This window comes from Thunnus maccoyii, chromosome 10 (genome assembly GCF_910596095.1).
Source record: "Thunnus maccoyii chromosome 10, fThuMac1.1, whole genome shotgun sequence".
NCBI classification, from domain to species: domain Eukaryota; kingdom Metazoa; phylum Chordata; class Actinopteri; order Scombriformes; family Scombridae; genus Thunnus; species Thunnus maccoyii.
In genome coordinates this window covers 19,502,081-19,526,994 of record NC_056542.1, presented here as the reverse complement: position 1 = coordinate 19,526,994, position 24,914 = coordinate 19,502,081, and the positions used below count along the sequence as shown (strand labels likewise).

The following is a 24,914-nucleotide window of genomic DNA, read 5'->3' as shown; positions in this document are numbered from 1 at the left end:
GGTGTATTTGGATGACATTCTAGTCTATTCACCGACTTTTGACAACCACCTGACGTGGCTTCAGACTGTGTTACAGAGACTCAGGGAGATGGGGTTAAGGGTAAAGGTGGAAAAATGTCACTCCCTCCAGTCTAGCGTGCACTTTCTTGGTCATCAGATCTCGGCAGAGGGCATAGGTATGGAGCCAGACAAGGTAGCTGCAGTGGAACAGTGGCCAGTCCCCACCACAGTTAAAGACTTGAGGTCATTTCTAGGATTCTGCAGCTATTACAGGAGGTTTCTGCAGGGATTTTCCCAGCTGGCAGGTCTCTTACATGATGTAGTCCATGTATGCATCAAAGAAAACAGCCCTGCCAGGTCCAAAAACCTGTTGTCCAGTCTATGGACACAAGCATGTACGGAGTCCTTTGATCAACTTAAAGAGAGACTTACCAGCGCCCCTTTACTTGTTTATGCTGATTTCTCCCTTCCATTTATTGTAGAGACCGACGCCAGCTCTTTAGGGCTAGGTGCAATCCTCTATCAAGTGCATGGGGGAAAAAAACGTGTAATAGCATACGCCAGTAGGAGGTTAAGAAGTGCAGAAAAAAATGACAGAAACTACAGCAGTATGAAACTAGAGCTCCTTGCTCTCAAATGGACTGTGTCAGAGAAATTTAGAGGGTACCTGTTGGGGTCTGAGTTCACTGTAGTAACCGATAACAACCCTCTGTGTCACCTAAATTCAGCAAGGCTAGGAGCTATTGAACAGCGCTGGGTAGCCCAGCTAGCTTCATTTGACTTTGAAGTCCAGTACTGCCCTGGTCGATGTAACACAGCAGCGGACACACTCTCTAGGCAGCCATTAGCAGGGGAGCCCCAGCCAAATGGTAATGAGGAGTTTGATGGGTGTATATCCATCTGCAATATGGTCAGGAAAGGAACAGCTTTAGAGCCAGACCTAGTCAGTGCAGGTGTCAAGTGTTGTCAGGTTACGCAGGCTCGTATCACAGCAGTTGAGCAGGATACTGTGGTCGCTGACTCCCAAGGTAACACACCAACTCTGCCAGGTTATTCCAAAGATGAGTTGCGACAGTTTCAGAACACTTACCCTATACTTAAGTCCTTTTGACACTTTTGGGAAAAAGCCCTCCTATCAGCAGAGGAAAAGTTTGGCAAAAACCGTTATCTCTCTGCTCAGACAGTGGCCCAGTGTTAGGGAGGTTGATGGGTTGCTATATCGTGTCATAGATGATGGACACATTGGTGAGTGCCAGCAGCTCATTTTGTCAGCATGTTTAAAAGAGACTGTGCTTGAAAGTGTCCATAACAATATGGTGCATCAGGGAATAGAACGCACACATAACCTATTGAGACAGAGGTGTTTCTGGGTTGGGATGCATGAGGATGTGGAGCAGTGGTTTAAACAGTGCCAGAGATGTGTGCTCACCAAGTTGCTGCTGCCCAAAATACGTGCCCCTATGAAACCCTTTCTCGCCACCCGGCCTCTTGAAGTTGTTGCAGTAGACTTTAGTGTGTTGGAGCCCGCCTCTGATGGCCGAGAAAATGTGTTGGTGGTTACAGATGTTTTCACCAAGTTCTCACAGGCATTCCTGACTCTTGACCAGAAAGCTGATACCACTGCCAAGGTCCTCCTCCTGGAGTGGTTTATGAAGTATAGGGTGCCTGAGAGGTTACATTCAGATCAGGGCAGAAACTTTGAGAGCGAGGTCATTCAGGAGCTGTGCAAATTATATGGGGTTAGGAAAACACGCACCACACCACATCACCCTCAGGGTAATGCACAATGTGAGCGTTTCAACAGGACGTTACATGACCTCTTGCGTACACTGCCGCCAGAAAAGAAACGCCAGTGGCCTGAGTTTTTTCCAGAGCTAGTCTATGCATACAATGTAACTCCCCATGCCACGACAGGTCACTCACCATACTACCTCATGTTTGGGGTACACCCACATCTCCCTGTGGACGCTTTGCTGGGTCAGGAGCAAGGGCTGGATAAGAAACATGATTGGCTAGTGTTTCATCAGGAGCGTTTAAAGGAGGCACATAACAGCGCAAGACTGTATGCTGAGCAAAAAGCTCCAGAAAGACTTGAACGTGAGAAGGGCAAGGTGCACTGTCCCCCTGTAGAAGTAGGTCAGCTAGTTTACCTATGTCACTGGCCCCAGGGTAGAAACAAAATTCAAGATGCCTGGAGTCCTACTATTTACAGGGTTCTTGAGGTTCAGGGCAGCACACATACAGTAGAACCAGTGGAGAGTGGCCCGACTAAAAGGATTCACAGAGCCAACCTCAGGCCATGTGTTGGTCCAGTTCCTACACCCAGGAAACGCAAAGGCAGCATCCCAACTGCTATAGAGACCCCTTCTTCCAAAGTTGCAGAAGACCACCCAGATCCAGACCCTGAGTATGTAGTCCTGGAAGAAACCACATACCTGAGTCTAGACCAGAGACAGGAGAGAGACAGAGTTGAAGTTCCTGATCAGAACAGTGGGTTCTCAGAGCCTGTGGACATTAATGAGCCCGTTGTGGCTGCACCGTCTATCACTGAGCATGTGTTGGAACCAGAGCCTGTGACTCGCAATAGATCCGCTGCACCCACTCCAGCACCTCGTCGGAGCCAGATAGCAAATGCTGGGGTGCATTCAAACCCACATCACATCCCTGTGTCAGCCTGTAATGCTATTACATTAAGTCCACTGTCTCAGCTGTTGACCAGTATGGGTGCTATGTTCTTTAGAGAAGCAGTTAATGAAGTTAAGTGTGTGAATTAAGTCACTGAGGACGTTGCCTTTATAGCAGGGGAGAATGTAGCCAGGTGGGAAAATGTGACTGTAGCTATTAATGCCACCAGATGGCACTGTCTAAATTTGGAAAATCCCTGTGAGGGAAAAGGATGTTGGGAAACGGTTTAGAGAGGGAACCGGAAGAGAAAAGCCATCTTCTTTACCGTGATGTGAGCATGCAAAGTTTTCCGGTTATTATGGACTGTTTCTGAAGGTAATTATCATGTAAAATGTGACTGTTGATACGAAATATCAAATGATACACATTTAAGAGTTATGGATACCTACAAATTGTAAGATGTTTCTGTATTTGTTGGATGTTGACAGACATGCAGACAGTGTATAGAGCGTAGTCGTGTGGGGAACCCAAGGTAATTGTGTCCCGCCATCTCTTTTGTTTGTGCTCCTGGACAGATGCACAAGTCAGCATGTATTTTAGTTTACACATTCATTGTAGAATTTCAACAACTGTGAATGTATGACTATAATTGTGAATTTGTGGGCTCTGTGTGTTATAGGGATGAGCCACTATAGTTATTTTTGCACTCTTTTGTACTAGCCTACATATTTGTAGTTATTTTTGCACTCTTTTGTACTAGCCTACTTGTTTCTGCAGTATTTGGCAGTGGGTGATTTAACATCAGCAGTTCATGGTTATTGATACTACGACTGTACAGAATACAGTGAAGAGCCTAGGTGTCTCACCTTAAGCGACTAGATAGGTTTAAGTGTTACAGTGGATAGAGGAGAGTCCTCTGCTGGTACTGATTTTGTTTATATAAAAGGACTGCAATTACAGCAGAAAACCTTCTGCTTGTTTTATATTAAAGCTTTTATTTTATTTATTTATTTATTTTTTTATCTTAGCTGAACACCAAATTTTCCTGTTCAGAATAAAGACCCCAAAGAGATATTTCTGTGTCCTGTGCCGGTTTAATTTTCACCAGGCTACACATATGATAGTGCAAGTGTCATGAGAAGAGCCATAGGTGGTGTGCAGAAGAAGGTGCAACATGTGTATGTGAATGCAAACTGCAACATGTGTATGTGAATGCAAACTTAACCTCTTCATGCAGCAGGTGACATCTCGCATATCAAGAGTTAGTCAGATCTTCTCTGACTTGGCTGGATTCTCTGGCTTTTTTTCAAGATCTCCCAAGTGAACGAGCATGCTTGGTAGAGTGCTGGCACACAGACTCCCAAGAGCAAGCACAGTAAGATAGAACTTCTACAGCCATCTGGTCCTTTGCTTGCTGTTTTACACACTACTCTTGCAATTTTACCAAAACACCTGGTCCTGCTCTTGCAGTTTTACCCAAACACCTGATGAGTGATTCATAGTCATACGAGTTTCTGGCTCATGATTTACTGCATTTCACATGAGTCATTACTTCAAAAAACACAACACATTAACTACAGGGATGAGATAGAAGCTAAATGTGTGGTGTTGGTCTTTAACAATGTTTTTAATTGTAGTAGTGCTGTATTATGCAGAAAAGCGGGCAACATGCCTTAAAGGTGCAATTTGTAGAATTTAGTTCAGAATGGACTTGGCAGAAATGGAATATAATATTCATATGTATGTTTTAATTAGTGTATAATCGCCTGAAAATAAGGATTGTTGTGTCGTTGTTCCCTTAGAATGAGCCCTTTATATCTACACAGGCCGCCATGTTGCACCACCATGTTTCTACAATAGCCCACACTGGACAAACCAAACACTGGCTCTAGAGAGGGCCTTTCGTGTTTTTCACGGCCACTGTAGGTTCTCCTACATGCTTGGAAGAGGAGGGTGAGGTGTATTCAGTGGGTTGCAGTCTGCAACCTCACCGCTAGATACCACTAAATCCTACACACTGGTCCTTTAAAGTAGGCCATATAAAATATAATAGTCTAGTTTTATAGTGGTGCCATATGAATTTAAATTGTCCCTATCAAATAAACGCATAGACTGATAAATACTTTAAATTTATTGTTATTATTATATATTGTAATGTTGACTTATATCTGTCTTAAGGCATGCCATGGCTGACACAGACTCACTAAATATTAATATTTTCCTGCAACTAACCTGTTTAATCTATTCTAATAGCATCAACATGGCAAACAATTCACCAGTATACACAGAATGCATCTCGACTGTAATTGTAGACAGTATAGTTCTTATGATACATACATGAGTAGATATAGGAAGGAAAATAGGAGACTCTTTATTCGCTTGAATAATACTGTATACAATAAATAAATAAATATACAATAAATATGTGTAACTGTCATCTGACATCCCAGGATGTGAACAACAATTTACTTTCGAGGCAAACAAAAAGGAGCAGAACTGAGAAGAAGAAAAACATGAAAGGAATATAGATGTCGTGTATCGCTCTCTATTCCTTTATACGTAAAATATAAAGTATGTCGAGGTTACACGAATTGTCTCTAAAGTGCGGAACCACTGATATCAACCCGGTGTTTCATAACGACTTCAATTACCAGACCGAACGAAATGCGCTTGATATGTAACAAATACAATTTCACGCGGGTGGAGTTTCTTACGGCGCGTCGAAATTCGCCAAACGTTCCGACGCCGCACAGCAGCGGTTAACGCCGAGTTACGAAACAAGCAAACCAACGAAAAACAGAACCTAAGGAGATGTACGTTCCTTTATTTATACGCTGGAGGCTGAATTTAAATACCGTTACCCCAAGCAGTTAAAATATCTTTAAACGTCGACAAGAGCCATGGTTACAAAGTTGCTCGCTGAGGGCAAATTTCTCGTTTCGGAGATATTTCAGTGCAAGTAACACTATCTGGTGCTCGTCTCTGCTAACGTTAACTAGCTAGCTGACTGATGATATCTGTTGTGCTGCTGTGGTGTGCCGTTATTATCGGCGACATGTCAGAGTCCGGCCACAGTCAGCCCGGGATGTACGGGCAGTTACGCAGGAGCAGGTGATGATGGACCTCCGGGACAAAACCTCTCTGGAACCAGTCGGGACTGAGAATACCAACCGAGAGAATGAAGGGTAACACAAAAACCTACTCTAGTCCGCGTTGTTGTGACTGCTGGTGTAACTTTTGTACTTTAAGTCACTTTCATTTGTGTGTTGAGGATGGGAGCGAACATCCACCAGGCCCACTCATACAGAAGCTGAAAATGTCAGATTAAGGCGTACCCATTATTATCAACATCACCTTTATTAGTGACACCTGTGTCATGGCAAAATGGCAGGTTGATTAACTCCTGGTCATAATATGATGGGGTTTTTCGAGCTGGAGAAGTACCAAACATTTTCACTTTATTAGACATAACGAAAGAAAGGAAAGTGGGGTAGAGAGAGGGAATAAGAACCAACATATGACAGACTTGAATCCGTCATTAAGAGCCACCCGAACGCTTCTTTTGCTTGATCTAATTAGCTGAGCTATCAGACATGGAGAGGAGAAGACAGGAATTAACAAATAAGAATCAGCTCCATCAATGATAAATCTCGTAATAAATTATCTTGTTTTCTTGAGAAATTGGCCTTTTGTTTTAGATTCGTGATCTCGAGATAAAGGCATTAAAGAAATTATGGCAAGCACTGTCGTTGTCGGCTTCCGTAGTTTTCGCCCACTTATTGTTGTTAATTTTTGTGATCAAACTTTTTTACTTATTATGTTTATTTTCATCAGATCTTGTTTTGTTAAACACTTTTGGCTGCATCTTTGCATGAAAGGTGCCGTACAAATAAACCTATTATTATTATTTACATAATTATTTCCAGAATTTAGTGCTGCATTCACAATACTTAAAAATGAATCACAGTTGCAGAAAGTACAGGCCGTATCTGTTGAGTGATCTGTTGGCTTGTGCTGTTGAATGAATCTGTTTTAAGGCCAGGCCATCACAGAATGCATCCATCAGTGGACCTCCAGTCCTTAAGAAGCTCATCGTGCTGATGAAAGCCCAGGACGATGGAGTGAAGCCTGAGACCCCTCCAGAGGTGACCAACCCAACCCATATACCAGATCCAAAACAGAGGAATGGCCGCTTCTGCATCGAGCAGCACTTTGGACCGTGAGCAAGGTGAATTAGTTATTTATTTTATTAATTAACAATTAAATATACGTTTGCTCTTCATTTGAGAAATATATTCAAGTGGAAAACAGAATAGTGACAGTACAGTGTTAATAAATGCCGATGAACATAAGGTGTTCTCATCATGACAAACCAATAAAATGTGTTCTTGATGCAAGTTTAATGTACAAGGAGGTAAATAAGACTAAATCTAGAAGGACTGAAATTTAAGTTCTGTAAAAATCTGCCAGTAAACATTACTGAGGATAGTCCCTTTACTAGAAATTGGTCTAAAACTACAGTATATTGGAACCAGTGTTGATTTGTCAATTGTTACAGCAGTGGCAGCACCAGCAACACAAATAATCCCCAAAAACTTGTTAAATGGGGCTAGAAGTAAACTGTCCTGATTTGTCATTCTGTTCATTTTGTATTGATAATTCTAAATTGAAATAGAAGCAGTGTTGCACAAGCAACTCATGTTCACATATTTCAAAATTAAAATAGCTCAAACAGGTAACACAAATCAATAGTAAATAAGTATTTTCTTTCCATATAATTTTAAGCTGCACATAAAAAGTGATGGTACACTTTATAAACACATGGAGGCGATATAGTAAACCTTTCTGCTTCTGTAGACGCTAGTGCAGATTCTAAGACATAAGAATTTTTTGGCATTGTAGGCATACAATGAAATTATGTTTGGCAACTCTTAGAGACCAGCAGCAATAGAAAACAAGATAAAAACAAGATAATAAAGTGCACAACAAATTAGTCAAAAAGAAAACAGAGACGTGAGCATAGAAGTAGTGTCCTTTATCTGTATATAATACACAAAAGGCACATGCATGGCAGGTAAATCGTGACAGTGCAGTATAACAGGGCTTTGCACAATGAATAAGGTACTTGTTATTACAACATTGATACAATGTAGTATGAATATACAGTACTGTGCTAAAGTTTTAGCAATAGTTTTACCATCTGTTGCAGGACTCCTTGCTCTTCTTGTCACTGCAAATAGATCTTTATGACTCTGGCTGTATGTTTGGGGTCGATGTCATGCAGCAGAATAAATTCGGAAGTGATCTGACGCCTCTCTGATGGAATTTCATGATGGATAAGAATTTAAACATCTAAAGTGCCTAAAACTTTTGCACAGTACAGTATATTACAGATGTAATATATATTGTATGTAATAAAGTGTTGGAGTGCATTAGCAGCAATTGGTGGGTGGGGTGGGGGAGGCTAACTTGGTAATAGTTTTCAGTCCTCAACAGCTATGGGAGGATAGGGGGTAATGGGGGCTATAGCTGTGGGGAAGAAGCTGTTCTTTTGTCTGTTAGTTTGGGCTTTGATGGCTCTGTATCTCTTGGCAAGGGGACAAACAGACTGTGACCTTGGTGGGTTGGGTGCTTACTGATGTTGCTAGCCTTCTTGTGTAGACGGCTAGCATACACTGTGTCCAGGTTTGGGAGCACAGTTCCCACAGTCTGAATTTTCTGTGCCGTTTTTACCACCAGGACCAAGTCCTTCTGGTTCTCGGCAGTGCAGCTGGCATACCACACTGTAGCACAGAGGGAAGTTGTTTGAGTTTTTGTAGGAGGAAAAGTAAAGAAAAATAAGTCCCACTTTAGTGGTGTTGTCAGCAAACTTCACAGTGGTGTTAGAGGAGTGGATGGAGGTGCAGTCATGGGTGAAGTGTTTGAAGAGGGCTGGACTAAGCACACAGCTCTGCGGTGCACCTGTGGTCAGGATGAGGGTCGAGGATGTGTGGTTGCCCATTCTGACATTTTGTGGTCTTTTATTTAAGAAGTCCATTATCCATAAGCAGAAAGAAGTGGGTAATCCCAGGTTGTTGAGTTTGTCTACCAGTTTATGGGGAGATTATAGTATTGAAAGTAAAGCTAAAGTCAACAAATAACATCCTGACGTATGTGTTTGTCACCATTTCTGATGACGGCGGCAGCTGATCACAGCTGGATTAGCTGTCAGTTGGCTTTAACAGCTGTAGCGACTTTTAATGGGGATTGTGTCTGCACACGTGTACTGTGCTAATACTAATAAAGTTGCACTGTTATCACTGTCAGAGCAGCTGTTTTCTCTGTAGCTTGTTAGTGTTTAACAAACACCTGCACATGAATAAAAACCAACATTCTTTATTTATACTGTGTACTGTGTCCTGCTCAGAGGCACATGAACCATTTCTACTGGCAGAATGAGTTTATATTGTTAGTTATTTGCATCTCTATTTATTGATATTCTGATTGTGAATTCATTGTTTAATAACCCAGAATATGATTAGGGTGCCTTTTGAACACTGGAAATTATTTATTAGGCTAAATGTTTCAGGAAAAATTTAAATGATGTAACTCATATCAAACCCGACGCTCAGGAGTTTTCAGCCTCACATGTGACTGAATGAAAATGAAGATAAATGATGCAAAATAAAAATGTGGTTAAAAAGTGTTTCTTGCTGACAGACAGACTCTCCTTTACTTTAATTTTATCCATAATAAAAGTTAATGGGGGAAATAACAGATCATGAAAAGAAAAATCTTTCTAATAGATGAAAAGAGTTGTTTATGGTTCTTTTGTAAATGAGACTGACAACAGCTGTTTAATTAAGATGGTGAATCAGGACATACATAAAATATAAAACACAAGCTCTTCGGTCTACACGTATGGTAGCTGACAAAGGCAAACATGCTGCAACTTAAGAAAACATCTTCATCAATGTGACAACACATGCGCAGCATTTAGAAACCACATTGCAAATACCACAAAACAAGTGTTTCCCCAGGAGACTTAAGAGCTCATGGCTCCTCAGAGATCCCTCCTCGATCCTCAGAGCAAAAATAAGAACTTTGAGACGGTCTTCAAAATAGCGGACCAGAACAACTAATGATTGAAGCAAGGATCGAGGAAATATCAATTAAGTAACTCGAGATATACCTCCCTGTCCGGTCCTATTGCTTTGGTGATGTCTACTTTCATCAGAGTGGATCGCACCTGGTGGCACATGCTCCTCCTTGGGCGGAGTCATTTAAGCTCTCACTGCTGATTTCTCTGAAATTGAAATTCTCTTCTAGTCTTACATTATGTTGTATTTAATAGTGCACACAACTTTTCAACCAGTCTAATGTGTGAGACTGTAAAGAAAATTTGCATTGTCAAGTTTTAGGTTCTCAAAACATCCATGACTTTCGGTGCCAGAGAGGTTAGGTGGAAGAATAAGTGATGAAGGACATGCTGTGTCCCTTGTTTTAATTTAGTATGTATTTGTGTTCATGTTTTTGTTTGCACAGGGGATATGTATTCAGAGCCCAGACTCAAGAAATTAAGGAAAGAGGAGGAAACCGGAGCACAGGGATCGATTTCTTCATCACACAGGAGAGAGTCATCTTCTTGGACACACAGGTAAGAGTCAAGTATTACGGATACAGTGACAGTTTCTCCCTCTTGTGCTGTACTTTGTTCAGTTTGATGTGAGAATGTAGGCATGTCTAAATTGTAATGTTACCTTGGACTATAAATCAGGTTTCTAGAAAGCTTCTAAATCAGTCTGGTTGGGGATTGATGAGCTCTGCAGCTGTGTGTCAATGTTTGTTTCTCCAGCCAATGCTCAGCCCGTCTATTCTCGACCATCTCATCAACAATGATCAGAAGTTACCTCCAGAGTACAATCTCCCTTACACATATGTTGAGATGCAGGTCAGTATCCAGTCTATAGGTATGGTGGCTGACGAGGGCAAATGTTCTGCAACTTAAGAAAACATCTTCATCAATTTGACAACACATGCGCAGCACTTAGAAAACACACTGCAAATACCACAACACATTACAGAAACAACAGCAAAAGTGTTTCCAAAGGACACTTAAGAGTGACAAACACATCAATAACTCATAAGCAAAATGTTGTTAAAACACAAATGATGCCTCTTTCCTACTGTAGTAAGGGAGAAAATGAGCTACAACCTTATTTTCACCAAAACGAGCTGTCCTCCGAGCTGGACAAATAACAATGGTCTCTATGTACAGCTGGCTGAGAGACGATGATGCAGGGATTGTCTAAAAAGTGCAACACTAAAAAGAGATACTTCAAACAATATTCAATAACCCCTACCCCTTTTTTCCCCCATTCTAAGTGTTGTAGTATAACCAACAAGAGACCATTGATGTGTGAAGTCATTTTGGGGACACTGCAATGTATAAGAGTGAAGTTATTGAATATTGTTTGAAGTATCTCTTTTTGTTGTCACAGTTTTTAGATGGTCCCTGCATCTTCGTCTCACAGTCAGCTGTACATAGAGACCAGTGTTATTTGTCCAGCTCGGAGGACAGCTCGTTTTCAAATCAAATCAAATCAAATTTATTTATGAAGCACATTTAAAAACAACAGTTGACCAAAGTGCTGTACAATCTTGATAACAAAGGCCATGAAAACACAATTAAGACACAATTGGTGAAAATAAGGTTGTAGCTTGTTGCCTACCTTACTACAGTAGGAAAGAGGCCTCATTTGTGTTTTAACAACATTTCACTTATGAGTTATTGATGTGTTCATCACTCTAAAGTGTCCTCTGGAAACACTTTTGTTGTTGTTTCTGTAATGTGTTGTGTTGTATTTGCAGCGCATTTTGTTAATGTGTTGTGTTGTGGTAATGGCAGTGCACATTCTAAATACTGCGCATGTGTTGTCAAATTGATGATCTTTTCTTAATTTGCTTGTTTTTTGTCTATTTGCATGTGTTTCTTAAGTTGCAGCGCATTTGCCCTTGTCGGCCACCGCATACAGGGGTTACAGAATGATAACACCAGTTGTTTATATGCATACCATTCGTAACATCTAGGGATCAATATTTACCTTTTATCCTCTGTTTCATTATTTAACAATGGTTTAATGGTGAGTCCCATGTAACCACATTAGATTTTTTCTCTATCATCTGTCAACAGTCTCTTCAGATTGCTGCCTTCTTGTTTACAGTGTGCCATGTGGTCATTATGGTTCAAGACTGGTTCACTGACTTAAACCTCTACAGGTAGATACTTGTTTATCTTCTGTGGATCAGTGTTAAACTTACTGACAAGGTTCACTGCACAAAAGGAGAAGCTTGGCTCTGAGGATAATTTGAAGGTCAACTCCTCCCGCAAGAATGCTGAGCATTTCATCTTGTTTCGTGAGAGGATATTTGTTTTCTGCTTTTTCATAAGTTCAGTAACGTTCTTCTTTCAGTTGGTCTTGTAGACAACAAACGCGGGCAAAGCCGGACCTGTTGAAAATGACTGGCAATGTTCTCATGTAACATGTGCTGGTACTCATTCATCTTGTCTAGTGTACCATTATTGAATGAGGATACTCACATGCACAGCTGAACAATTATAATGGATGATCTGAACAACTCTAGCCTGATGGTAAAGACATTATGTTAGTGTATGCTAATATTTGCTTATAGCTTTGTAGTCAAAAGTTAGTTTCCAATGTTTAACTTGTCTTTCACTCTGCTAAAAAATATGCTGAAAACTCTGTGGTTGAAAGGAATTAATAGTTAAGGAATCTTCCAGAAAGTTCAATAAAACTAATTTTCCAATGCAGACACTGTTGGGTAATTTATGTGGACATAAATTTGTTATAAAGAATGATATTTGGCTATGCAGTGATATGGTCTTTTTGATGGTTATATTGCACAAGTATGATCAGCACTCTTAACAAGCTTGGAGGACTGGCATAACCCACTAAAGATCTCATCTTCAGGCCCGGTGCTGAGTGCACTGCACAATGACTCATAGCCGTAAAATTATACAGATAGAATGAGACTTCATTTAACTGTGGAGTAATCACAGTGCATTTTGACAGATCTGATGTGCTTTCAGTACTTCTGTTTGTGACTGTGCACAAAAAAACAGAATTAATCTCGTACAAGATGTGTGGAGAGACCTATTATCCACACTGTCAAAGGTTCCAGGACTTGCTCTTTTAACTGCTAATTATAAGCTTTCATTGATGGACTCCATCACTGCCTTATTCCCGTGGAATAAGATATAAGTTTTGTTAATTTCAAATGGTAATTTTATTTTAAATTTAATGCAATATTGTACAGTGTCTAATGAGTTATAAAACCTCTTGTAAATCATCTTTTTCATTAGCAGAAGGTTTAATGGTTACCAGCTGATTATTTTTTTTGCAAACAGGCTTAATGAATTTGTCTGTAAAACAACAATTCCTCATCATTCTGCTTTCTCATAACCCACCAAGTGAATCATGAATGAAATGTGTTCTCACTCTCAAACATGAAAAAAACAAACAACTAAATTTCAATTCAGGTGTTGTGGGAAGAAACACTTATTTCCACAGGATTTTAACTGATGTCATAGATTATTGATCATTGATTGATCTACATCTGAGGTTGTAGACAGAAATACATCTAACACCTACACCTGTTCTGAGAACAGTGAAACTTTGGTGTAAGTTGCCTTTTAGGCTCAGCTGTTCTTTTAGCAACCCAACAGCTCCATCTAGTGGAAATGCATTCAGTAAACGTCATAATATTTAGAACTGTTAACATTAAAATCATAAACATTATAAAACAATCACAGAAATGTCATTTGCTACTTTTCAACCTGAATACCAAGACCCCGACAGTCTCACATAGGGGCCTAACATTTGAATCATCTGTGCTTAAACAATATCTGAAAAAACAGAAAACAAGAGGACTCAGAAATCCTCAAATGTCACCAAACCTCATTGTTAAGAAAGCACTTTGTGAGAAATATTGCAAAACTGGACTAATCCTCTCTCTGGAGAATAAACTGGAGTTTCGATGTTTTAACTTAATACAATACGGGAAAAAAAGTTCCTTGTGGGTTTATTTGTATTCTGGTATGTTGTCAAAAGAAGAACAAAAGAGGAGTTTCTAACCCTGTTTACTGTGTATCATTTGCACAAAAACCATGTTAACAACTATCCAGGACATGCTTATAATTAAAAGCCATTAAGACTGAATGTGCATATGATTTTGCTTTGATTTTGTCACTTGTGAACACAATACATCTTACAAAGAAATGCGACAATCAGTGTGTAAAAAAAAAAAAAAAAAAAAAAAAAAAAAATCCCCTTTGATTAAACTCTTTGTTTGTGGGCCTTGGAACGCCAGCCCGTGCTCATCAAAGCCACCTTCTTCCATTGTTTGGTTTTTGTCTTGTTTTTAAGTTGATGCCATATGTAAGCAGAGGGTCTAAAAAACAGTTGTCCACAGTCACATGTAAAGGGCATTTTGCATTTTCTCTTTACTCTCCGTTTCCAAGTATGTCCTGAAGAACTGGATTTCTTCTGCGATTTGCCCTTCATGTGCTCAGCTAAGAGTTTTGCTCCTGTGAAACTCTCCCCACAGTTGACACAAATGTAGCTCATGGCCTCAGCATGCTGAACACAATGTCGCAGGAGGTGTAGCCGGTGCTTAAAGGCTCGGCCGCACTGGCACCGGTGTGAGCGGCGGCCTCTGTGGAGGTAGCGGTGGCTGATGATGAAGGAGGGCTGCCGTAAGACCGCACCACACTGCCTGCAGGGGTAAGGGGCCTTGGAACGCCAGCCTGTGCTCATACGTTTCATCAAAGCCACCTCTTGGCTGTCATTCTCAAACATGGCCATAATAGTAGGAATTGGTGGGGAGACAGGGTGAGAGACTGGGGTGACTGGAGTTGTGTCAGTGGCACTAGGAGGGAAAAACAATGGTGCAGAAAGACGTGAAGGCTGGTTGGTCGGATGACCTGATCGAACAGGTCCAGCAGCAGAAGTCATGCATGTCGGGGCAGGGGGTCTGCCTTTGTGGAAAGAGGATGTTGAAAGACAGGAAGGGCTGGACTTCACAACAGTGGACAGGGTCCCAGCATAGTTTTGGCCAACAGAGAGCTTTCCATTAACGACCTGTTTGACTGCACTGGGACTTTGACATGTAGCACTGCTAGAGACCAGGACGTGCCCAGAACTACTGGTGGCTGACCGGGCAGCTGTGCCAGAGACACCTGGTGAAAGCTTTTTATTAGTCAATGCAGACGGATTGGTAATAATGGACAACTTGGTGCTGGACACTGACGTGTGAACTCTGGCGACATGGTTTAACAATGTTTTCTCCGAGGTAAAAAAAGATCTGCATATGTTACATACTTTTGGCATCGACTCAGTGCAAAAGAAGATGGTGGGTGAGTTGCCACCCTTGGGACACTGGTGTTGATTGTACGAGTGGTCGAGAGAGAAAACCTGGCCACAGATGTCACAGGAGTACAAAGGCATGTAGTGTTGGTTAAGTGACGTCTCCGTTGGGAAAAGCATCTTGCACAGTGAACACTGATATTTTACCCTTATACCACTACAGTGCAGCAAATGGACCTTAAGTGACCTGAATGGCCCTCTGCCACATGCAGAACAAACTGAACTATCAACATTATGGAGGGTTGCTGGTGTTTTTTTAGAGTGTGGACTGTTGGAAGAGTCACTGGAACAATCAGTCGCACATGAGTTCGAGTCACCATCTGATTCTGGATCATCTGAACACATGTCCGCAGGCTCAGAGCGCGTTTCATTCTCATCATCAGTGTAAGAGCTTGTTGAGTCATCCTCCTCCTCCCAACCGGTTTCATGGGGACTTTCAATATCTTTATCATCTTCACCCACTATATATTCCACGCTGTTTTCAGATGTGGCAGGCCTCATCTCAAATCTGTCTCGACGCATTGATTCTGACTCTGAGTCACGTAGCACTGAGTCTGCGCTTTGCTGTGCAGTCACCTTATTAGCAAGGCTGTCACTGTTCTGACTCTGACATATGACCGCAGAAGTCAGAGAGGGGGCTTCTTGAAATGGCGCTGAGCCCATGCAAAGCGTCTCTGCGTGCTTGTTCAACTCCCACACATTACTGAAAGACTGATGGCACTTTCTGCAGAGGGGTGGCGAATGTGCATTATCCAGGTGTGTGGAGAGTGACGTCAGACGTCGGAAAGTAACCTTGCAGATGTGGCAGGTAGCTTTGATATCGTGGCTTTTGTAGTGTGATATCAAGTTGGCTATGTTTCTGAATTTTTTGCCACATTCCCAACATTTTGCCTGCAGGTGTGCATTACCCATCTGTCTTTTTGTGAAAACACACCATTCATCGTCGCTGCTCGAGTCTTCAGACATAAGGAGCTGGTCCCGGCAATCTCTAGCTGGTCTGTGATTAAAAGCACAATGGAGAGCATCTCTTAAAATTTCTGTTTGTTAGAATATATTTATTACAGGTTTCATACAAGCATCGCAGGAGATAGTTATTTCATTTTAATATAGTCAGCCAACCTACAGAAATTATGTATGTGGTTTACAGCTGAAACAATTACACTATATATTTTAGTTGATCTCTAGAGAACTATTAAAAAAAACAATGATAATTGACAAAGAGTTTGAGTCTGTTACATGCCAAACATCATCTGCTCTGGTCCCAGCTTCTCAAATGTGAGGATTTTCTGTTTGTAGCCATGCTAACTGCATGGACAGCAATATCTGGTCCAGACTAAAATGTCTCAACGGCTATTGTTTGGATTGCCATGAAATTCTGTACAGGCATTCATGATTCCCAAAGGATGAATACTAATGACTTTGGTGATCCTCTGACCTTTCTTCTAGCTCCACCAGCAGGTCAAAGTTTTCACTTGTCCTATAAAATATCAGAACATCGACTAGATGGACTGTCACAACATTTGGTACAGACATTCATGATCCCCAGAGGATGAATCCTTCTGTCTTTGTTGATTCCCTGAAAAGTCACTTTCACAGGGAGCTTTCACGGTTTGGTGTCATATAATTATAATCATTGTTTTTACTGTAAATTAATTATCTGTGAAATTTGGACTAAACAAGTCATTTGAATGAGTTACCTGAAGGACTGGGAAATTGTGAGAAAGACCAAAACCATTAATTGATTAATTGAAGTTAACTCTACAGGCCACCATGTGTTTTTGTGTAAGAAGTCAGTTGTAGTTGAGCCAGTATATTAACGTTAGACTTTAACCCACAGAGAGCAGTTTACTTACCTCTGTCCACAACAGAACCTGGACCAAAAACTGCTGCCAGCTGCACAGAACAACGGTGAAGTAATGTGTAGAAGGTGACAGCTGGTCCAGGTTACTATACTGTATGTTAAGGTTAACTTACTTCAAAAAATAGAAATAGCAAACGTTAACTTGTATCTTATGATGTGGGTTTTGGGCGAAATAAGCATCTTCTTCAAGATTTGTGTCAGAAGCGCACCAAATTGCACAGGTGTCGCAACTACTGAAATAATTAAACACATTAGCAAAAGAAACCCCGTGATGTTGTTGATGGCGTCCGGACACCGACCTCCTCCGTATCCTGTTTAAACCGGAAAGGGGAACGGCTACATCTCCCAGAATGCATCTCGACAGAAGAGTGTAATTGTAGGCAATAAGTTCAGAGTTTTTATAATATATCCATGAGTAGAATGATTTTTACACGGTTGTTCTTGAATTATCAACATCAAGGGAAATAGGAGACTCTTTCTTCGCTTGAACAATACTGCATACAGTAAATATGTGTAACTATGTCTTTAAGAAACCTGACATCCCAGGATGTGATTAACAACAATTTACTTTCGAGGCAAACAACAAGCAGCACAACTAAGCAAGAAAATCATGAATGGAATATAGATGTCGTGTATCGCTCCCTATTCCTTTATACAGTACAATATAAAGTATGTCGAGGTTACACGAAGTGTCTCTAAAGTGGCGGAACCACTAATATCAACCCGATGTTTCATGACGACTTCATTTACCAGACCGGACGATATGTGTTTGAAATGTATCAAACACTATTTCACGCGGGTGGGGCGTCTGTCGGCGCGTCGAAATTCGCCAATCGTTCCAACGCCGCACAGCAACGGTTAACGCCGAGTTACGAAACAAGCACACCAGCGGGGAAACAGAGGCTACTGTGATGTACGTTCATTTTTTAAGCGCTAGAGGCTGGATTTAAATGTTTTTACTTCTAGCAGTTAAGATATCTTTAAACATCAACGACAGTCATGGTTACAGAGTTGCTAGCTAAGTGCACATTTCTCGTTTCGGAGATATTTCAGTGCAAGTTACACTATCTGTAGCTCGCCTCTGCTAACGTCAACTAGCTAGCTGACTGTTGACATCTGTTGTCCTGCTGTAGTGTGTCGTTATTGTCGGCGACATGTCAGAGTCCGGCCACAGTCAGCCCGGAATGTACGGGCAGGGACGCAGGAGGAGGCGACGACGGGGCGACAGGGATGCTGGACCTCCGGGTCAAAACCTGTCCGGACCCAGTCGGGACCGAGAATACCAACCAAGAGAACGAAGGGTAACACAAAAACCTACTCTAGTCTGCGTTGTTGTGATTGCTGGTGTAACTTTTGCACTTAAAGTGTCTTTCATTTGTGTGTTGAGGATGGGAGCGAGGATCCACCAGGCCCACTCATACAGAAGACCCCCATCATTCTGGCGAAGCCACCCGGGGAAAGGGTACGTTAGCTTGTCTCAGATATGAAGCCCTATTTTGTAATTCTCTTTATTGAACATAAATAATAATTGAAGACATGTGGTCAAAGACTTAATGTCTACATCACAGGATATATGTTTTCATTTGCTTTCTTATTATGAGAATATGAAATACCATTGATATTCTTTGCTTGCAGGATAGTCAGATTGACTAAAAAGTAAGCCGTTGCATTAATGTGATTGCAACGTGTGACATCAAACATCATATTTTAAGATATGAGAACAAAGTTTGGTAGAAATTTACATTCAGTTGCTTCTGTTCAAGGCAATGTACTTTTACATTTACATCATTATTTCCAGAATTTAGGACCGCATTCACATTACTTAAAGATCCCCTCCGGACATGTTTTAATATGTATCTAAAATCCTCTGCTTTGAATAATAATTTTTGAATGATATGGTTTTTGCATTAAAAAAAAGTATAATTACCATGTTAAAACCTTTAAAATTACATCTACTCCTTCTTTCTCATTAAAAATTCCAGAATTTATAATTATGCAAATATGTTTAATGTCAGAAGTTTAACTGCTGGACACAAAATGTCTCCTACTTCACTGAAAAGTCAACTCTCAGTTTATGTGCACCGATGGTTTTAAGTTTACACATCACACGTCTAAGTTGAATATTGGATCGAGATTGGCTTCCAAACTATTTATTATGTCACAAATCATGCTCGAAGGCCCACCCTTAAAATCAGATTTTCAATGAGCACAGAGAAACTTTCCACTTTCAGTAGATGGGATGAATGTGAAAACAACCTTCTAGTGCTAAACTCTGCACATGCATCATTCTGTACAGTTACGCTCAAACATTCAACTTTAGTAACAAGAAGAAAAACACATTTTTTGAATGGATGGGGACTTTAAAAATGAATTACAGTTGCAGAAAGTACAATCTGTATCTGTTGAGTCATCTGTTGACTTGTGTTAATAAATGAATCTGTTTTAAGGCTAAGCCATCACAGAATGCACCCATCAGTGGAGCTCCAGTCCTTGAGAAGCCCATTATGCTGATGAAAGCCCGGGACGATGGAGCAAAACCTGGGACCCCTACGGAGTCGGCTGCTCAGCCCTCTGGTCCTGGGCCCTCCAAGATGGAGAGGGAAGGGCAGCGACCCACACAGCCTGTATACCAGATCCAAAACAGAGGAATGGCTGCTTCTGCGTCGAGCAGTGCTGTGGACCGTGAGTTATTATTGATGCCACACAGAGAACAATTGCTTTTTGTCCTGTAGATGTCAGTGAGAATTTAAGTCAAAAATATTGTTTGTATGCAGAGAAAATAAAAGCAAGTTTTGAATCTATTCTTATGACTTCCAGCCATGGTTGGCCAGTCTAAACTCCTCCCTCCAGAGAAGATGAAGCACAGTATTAAGCTTGTGGATGATCAGATGAATTGGTGTGACAGTGCCATGGAGGTAAGTTAATATTTTATGAACCTAGTTGATTGAGGAGCTGTTGTTTTTTTTTAAGGATTTAAAAATGTTATGTTTTGTTGTGATATGTTGCAGTTCTTGAGGGACCAGACAGATATGTTGGTGGTGGGAGTCATTGGCCTGCAGGGAACTGGGAAATCCACTGTCATGTCACTGTTATCTGCCAACACCGCTGAAGAAGATCAAAGGTAAATTTGGTAGGAACAACAAAAAGAAGATGAAGCTTTGAGATTGACCAGCTAGGTGAATTAGTTATTTATTTTATTTATCAATAATTAAATATACTTTTGCTCTTTTTTTTTTTTTTAAAAAGTTTGAGGAATAGATTCAAGTGGAAACAGAATAGTGACAATTGATCCGTGAAGAAGTCCAGTGTTAATAGATGCTGAACAGGATGAGGTGCTCTCATAATTACAAATCAATATAATGTGTTCCCAATGCTAGTTTAGTGTACAGTTTTGTAAAAATCTGCCAGTTAAGGTTATTGAGGATAGTCCCCTTACTAGACATTGGTCTAAAACTACAGTATATTGGGACCAGTGTTGATTTGGCAGTTGTTACAGCAGTGGCAGCACCAGCAAAATAAATAATCCTAATTCTGTTCATTTTGTATTGATAATCAAAATATTTAAAATTAAAATAGCTCAAACAGGTAACACAAATCAATAGTAAATAAATATTTTCTTTCCATATAATTTTAAGCTGCACATAAAAAGTGATGGTACCCTTTATAAACACATGGAGGCGATATAGTAAACCTTTCTGCTTCTGTAGACGCTAGTGCAGATTCTCATCTAGTCTCACAGAATGTTTGAAACCAGTCTAATGGGTGAGACTAATTAACTAGCATAATCATTGTTTTGGAAAATCAAGAAAATTCGCATTGCCAGGTTTTAGGTTCTCAAAATATCCATGACTTTCGGTGCCAGAGAGGTTAGGTGGAAGAATAAGTGATGAAGGACATGCTGTATCCCTTGTTTTAATTTAGCATGTATTTGTGTTCATGTTTTTGTTTGCACAGGGGATATGTATTCAGAGCCCAGACTCAAGAAATTAAGGAAAGAGGAGGAAACCAGAGCACAGGGATCGATTTCTTCATCACACAGGAGAGAGTCATCTTCTTGGACACACAGGTGAAAGTCAAGTATTACGGATACAGTGACAGTTTCTCTTTCGTGTACTGTACTTTGTTCAGTTTGATGTGAGAATGTAGGCAAGTCATGAACTGTCTAAATTGTAATGTAACCTTGGACTATAAATCAGGTTTCTAGAAAGCTTCTAAATCAGTCTGGTTGGGGATTGATGAGCTCTGCAGCTGTGTGTCAATGTTTGTTTCTCCAGCCAATGCTCAGCCCGTCTATTCTCGACCATCTCATCAACAACGATCGGAAGTTGCCTCCAGAGTACAATCTCCCTTACACATATGTTGAGATGCAGGTCAGTGTCTGGCCTTCAGGGGTTACTGATTGATAACACTAGTTGTTTATATGAACACCGTCAGTTATATCTAGGGTTCAATATTTACCTTTAGTCCTCTGAGTCATTGTTTAACAAAGGTTTAATGGTCGATCTTGTATAACCACATTAGTTTTTTTTCTCTATCATCTGTCAACAGTCTCTTCAGATTGCTGCCTTCCTGTTTACAGTGTGCCATGTGGTTATTGTGGTTCAAGACTGGTTCACTGACTTAAACCTCTACAGGTAGACACTTGATTATCTTCTGTGGATCAGTGTTAAACTTACTGACAAGGTTCACTGCACAAAAAGAGAAGCTTGGCTCTGAGGATAATTTGAAAGTCAACTCCTCCCGCAAGAATGCTGAGCATTTCATCTTGTTTCGTGAGAGGATATTTGTTTTCTTTTCATAAGTTCAGTAACGTTCTCCTTTCATTTGGTCTTGTAGACAACAAACGCGGGCAAAGCCGGATCTGTTGAAAATGACTGGCAATGTTCTCATGTAACATGTGCTGGCACTCACTGCTGATTGCTCTGTAGTCTACATTTAGTTTTCAATGTTTAACTTGTCTTTCACACTACTGAAAAATATGCTGAAAACTCTGTAGTTGAAAAGAATTAATAGAAAGTTCAAGAAAACTCATTTTCCAATGCAGACACAGTTGGACATTTTATGTGGATGTAAATTCATGTATTTGTTATAAAGAATGATATTTGACTATTGAGTGATATGACCTTTTTGACTGTTTGATGTGTGTGGAAAAAAACACCACAAGCACAAGTAGTGAAACATCAGGCTGAAGATAGTTTTATAATCACAGACTGGACATGTTTTACTTGTCTGCATCAAGTTGGATTAAAAAAATAGTTTAGAGTTGAAGTTAGTTTTAAGTTTGATATTGATCATCTGGTCCATTTGCATCAATGACTTTCATCAGAGAGTTATTTTATGAGCTGTGCTAGTTACACCTCCTGTTTCTCACACTTTTTTTTTGTTCTTGTGTAGATTTCTTCAGACTGCTGAGATGCTGAAACCTTCCACTCCATCTGCTAGCCATGACAGCACTGGTTCTTCAGGCAATGACGATGGAGCTGAGTACTATCCCCATATAGGTGACTGTTTAATACGGAAACACACACACACACACACACATACACGTCAATCAGGTTTAATGATATCAAATTGAAAGTGTTTATTCTTCCTTCATCCAGTGTTCCTGCAGAATAAGGCTAGACGGGATGATTTCTGCCCAAGGAATCTGAAGAATATGCATATGGCGGTGGACAAACTAATGGCCCACTCTCATCTCAAATACAAAGGTTAAAAAGTAGAAGAATCTTTTTTTCATAGATCAATGCATTCTGTTGATGCCATGGCTGTTTTTAAGGGCCAACATGTTTCATGTTAAAAGCTGAGTTTAGATAATACCATGGCTGTTATCTGTGTTTTGTTTAGACATTTGATTACCAAATTGCTTCAGCATTCATGCCATCCCTGCAGTCTTCCCATAATATGTGGTGTGTTTTCAGGTACATTGTCCATGCTAGACTGCAATATCTTCCCCGGCCTGGGGCAGGACTATCTGGACACTGAAGTCAACATGTTCCTGCTTCCCGTGCAGGAGAATGACGGGGAGGATAATCTGACTAAAGCAGGTCATAGAGAATTTAACTTGATCACATACATTTTCCTCCTTCATGTAAGGTGAGAAGTGAATTAATCATTGTACACTGTTTAGGCCCGGGAACATACCCCCTGTTCTCTCTGCTCCCGGGGTACAGAGGACACCCTGCCTTCTCCACCATGGTTTCCAAGCTCCGCAGCCAAATACTGGCCATGCCCCGCTGTCAGCTGTCACACACCATCCTCACTGAGAAGAACTGGTAAACATCACATTCTATGCACGCTTCCCATTTAGAAGAATATTCAATTCATTCTTATACCACTAATCACAAACAGGGTGCTTTACGGGACAAAAACAAATTAAAACAACCAAACCCAAACACCAAGGGTGTAATTTTCATGATGTCCTCCTCACTTTTTAAAATTAAATTTTTGCCCCCCACACTTCGAGTTTCATGATGTTGATACTGCTTATCTGAGGCTATTAGTTAGACTGCGGGCAGCTCTGATAGTACTCCCTAATACCTGTACACAGTTTTTGATGTGTAAAAACACATTATTTATTATAAAGGTTCAGGTCCCTGCCAATAATAGTAGGGTTTGTGCAATAATAATCCAGAGATAGCAATTTCATTTTTTTTGTTTTGTTACCATTATTATAGCATGATAACTAATTTTGTCATAATTGATTTGCTAGATTGATACAGATATACAGTAAATATATATATATTTATGTAATATATTTATACAGTATATAAATTCACACTTTTTGATTTTGTTGTTGCTGATGAACCTCTGACGTTGTGTGTCCCCTGCTTCTGAAACCAAATTTACACCCTGGTATAACACGATTAAAAGTTGGACAAAAATCAAAATCAAAATTTAAAAACTGAAATAATTAAAAAAGTAAGTAAGAAGTTTTTTTTTTAATTTTTTTATTTCATTCTTGTTAGTGAAGGTGCTACCCCGATCTTGGGGATGGCTTCCCAGAGTCTTTATAGCAAAGACATAGTCGGTCTGAGTTTTTAAGGTAGATGTGATCTGCATCTGCACTTAAGAATAACCACAGAATCTTCTTGCATATCACCCTCTTCTCGCTCTTTCTACCCACATTTCCTGCCTGCCCCTCTACTTTACACTCATCAGTGTCAAAAGCAAAATGCCCGAAAACATTATCTTAAAATAACAAACTAACAAACAAGGACTATTAATTGGGACAAAACCAGACAAAAAAAAGACATTTGAAGATGTTGTCATCATTTTTCACAATTTTATGAGATTTTATAACGATTCATACGGTTAGCTGCAGCCCTAAATCACAGTGGTTTTATCGAGTTGAACAGAGTTTGTTTTGTGTTTGCTGTGTTATTACAGGTTTCACTATGCAGCTCGTATCTGGGATGGGGTTAAAAAATCCTCGGCGCTCTCCGAATACAGCCGTCTCCTCTGCTAACACCAGGGTTGATCTGCTTTTGTATAGAAGTGCAACCACGTACGTTCAAAAATCAAGACTCATAATGAAAAATGTGGCCCTGGAGATGGAGGCTATCATTTGCGCCCTGCTGGAGGGACAAGTGAAACTGGAAGCCCGGTCGGTGGTGAAAAGTCAGATAGGATGAAACCGCCTACTGTAGACTTTGGTGGGAATTAAAAAACCTGCAGACTCCTGGAGCTCCATGTCGGAAAGGTGCCTATCCCTGCCCTCAGGAAATTTGATGTTCAACAAGCACAGCTGCACCCTGTACAGCAGTGGTGAGAACGAGAGAGAACAGTTGTCTGCACATGTCCAAGCAAGATGGGATGACATTTTTATTAATGCAAGCCGTTATTGACTATGTGATGTAACTACAGTTTTGTTGTACAGGTGGTGCAGACATATTTTCTGTGATGATAAAAATACCATAATCAGTTATTTTTTATTTTCTTGAAAACCTCTTTTAAAAGAGTAATTGTGACATACTCAGAAATAAAAGGAAACACCAGTGAAAAGA

General features: G+C 40.4%; 2 protein-coding genes across 7 annotated transcripts in view; one reads left to right on the top strand and one right to left on the bottom strand.

Annotated features, from left to right (window-relative positions):
• Nucleotides 1-16,986, bottom strand: part of si:dkey-79d12.4 (zinc finger protein 585A) — a 24,581-nt gene extending 7,595 nt beyond the window's left edge. Inside the window, exons 1-2 of one of the 2 annotated variants that reach the window (XM_042423438.1) lie at nt 16,904-16,986; nt 14,016-16,047 (exon numbers count right to left, since the gene is read on the bottom strand). In XM_042423438.1, coding sequence (XP_042279372.1) covers nt 14,016-16,016 — 2,001 coding nt within the window. In that variant the 5' untranslated portion in view covers nt 16,017-16,047; nt 16,904-16,986. Of the gene's footprint in view, nt 1-13,690; nt 16,048-16,903 lie in introns of those variants that run through there. The other variant, XM_042423439.1, reaches the window with a different exon arrangement.
• Nucleotides 10,175-24,914, top strand: smg9 (SMG9 nonsense mediated mRNA decay factor). Of its 5 annotated transcripts, none has more exons than XM_042423455.1 (15): nt 10,175-10,261; nt 10,434-10,555; nt 18,045-18,212; nt 18,299-18,373; nt 19,359-19,593; nt 19,729-19,826; nt 19,920-20,032; nt 20,866-20,977; nt 21,186-21,281; nt 21,460-21,545; nt 22,306-22,412; nt 22,512-22,619; nt 22,830-22,955; nt 23,039-23,183; nt 24,298-24,914. In XM_042423455.1, exons 2-15 carry the CDS (start codon nt 10,463-10,465, stop codon nt 24,374-24,376), a joined length of 1,641 nt encoding a protein of 546 aa, XP_042279389.1. In that variant the 5' UTR covers nt 10,175-10,261; nt 10,434-10,462; the 3' UTR covers nt 24,377-24,914. The 5 variants fall into 5 exon arrangements, with proteins under 5 accessions (XP_042279389.1, XP_042279388.1, XP_042279390.1 ...); XM_042423454.1 differs by having other exon boundaries at nt 10,176-10,261; nt 10,460-10,555; XM_042423456.1 differs by lacking the exon at nt 10,434-10,555 and having other exon boundaries at nt 10,181-10,261.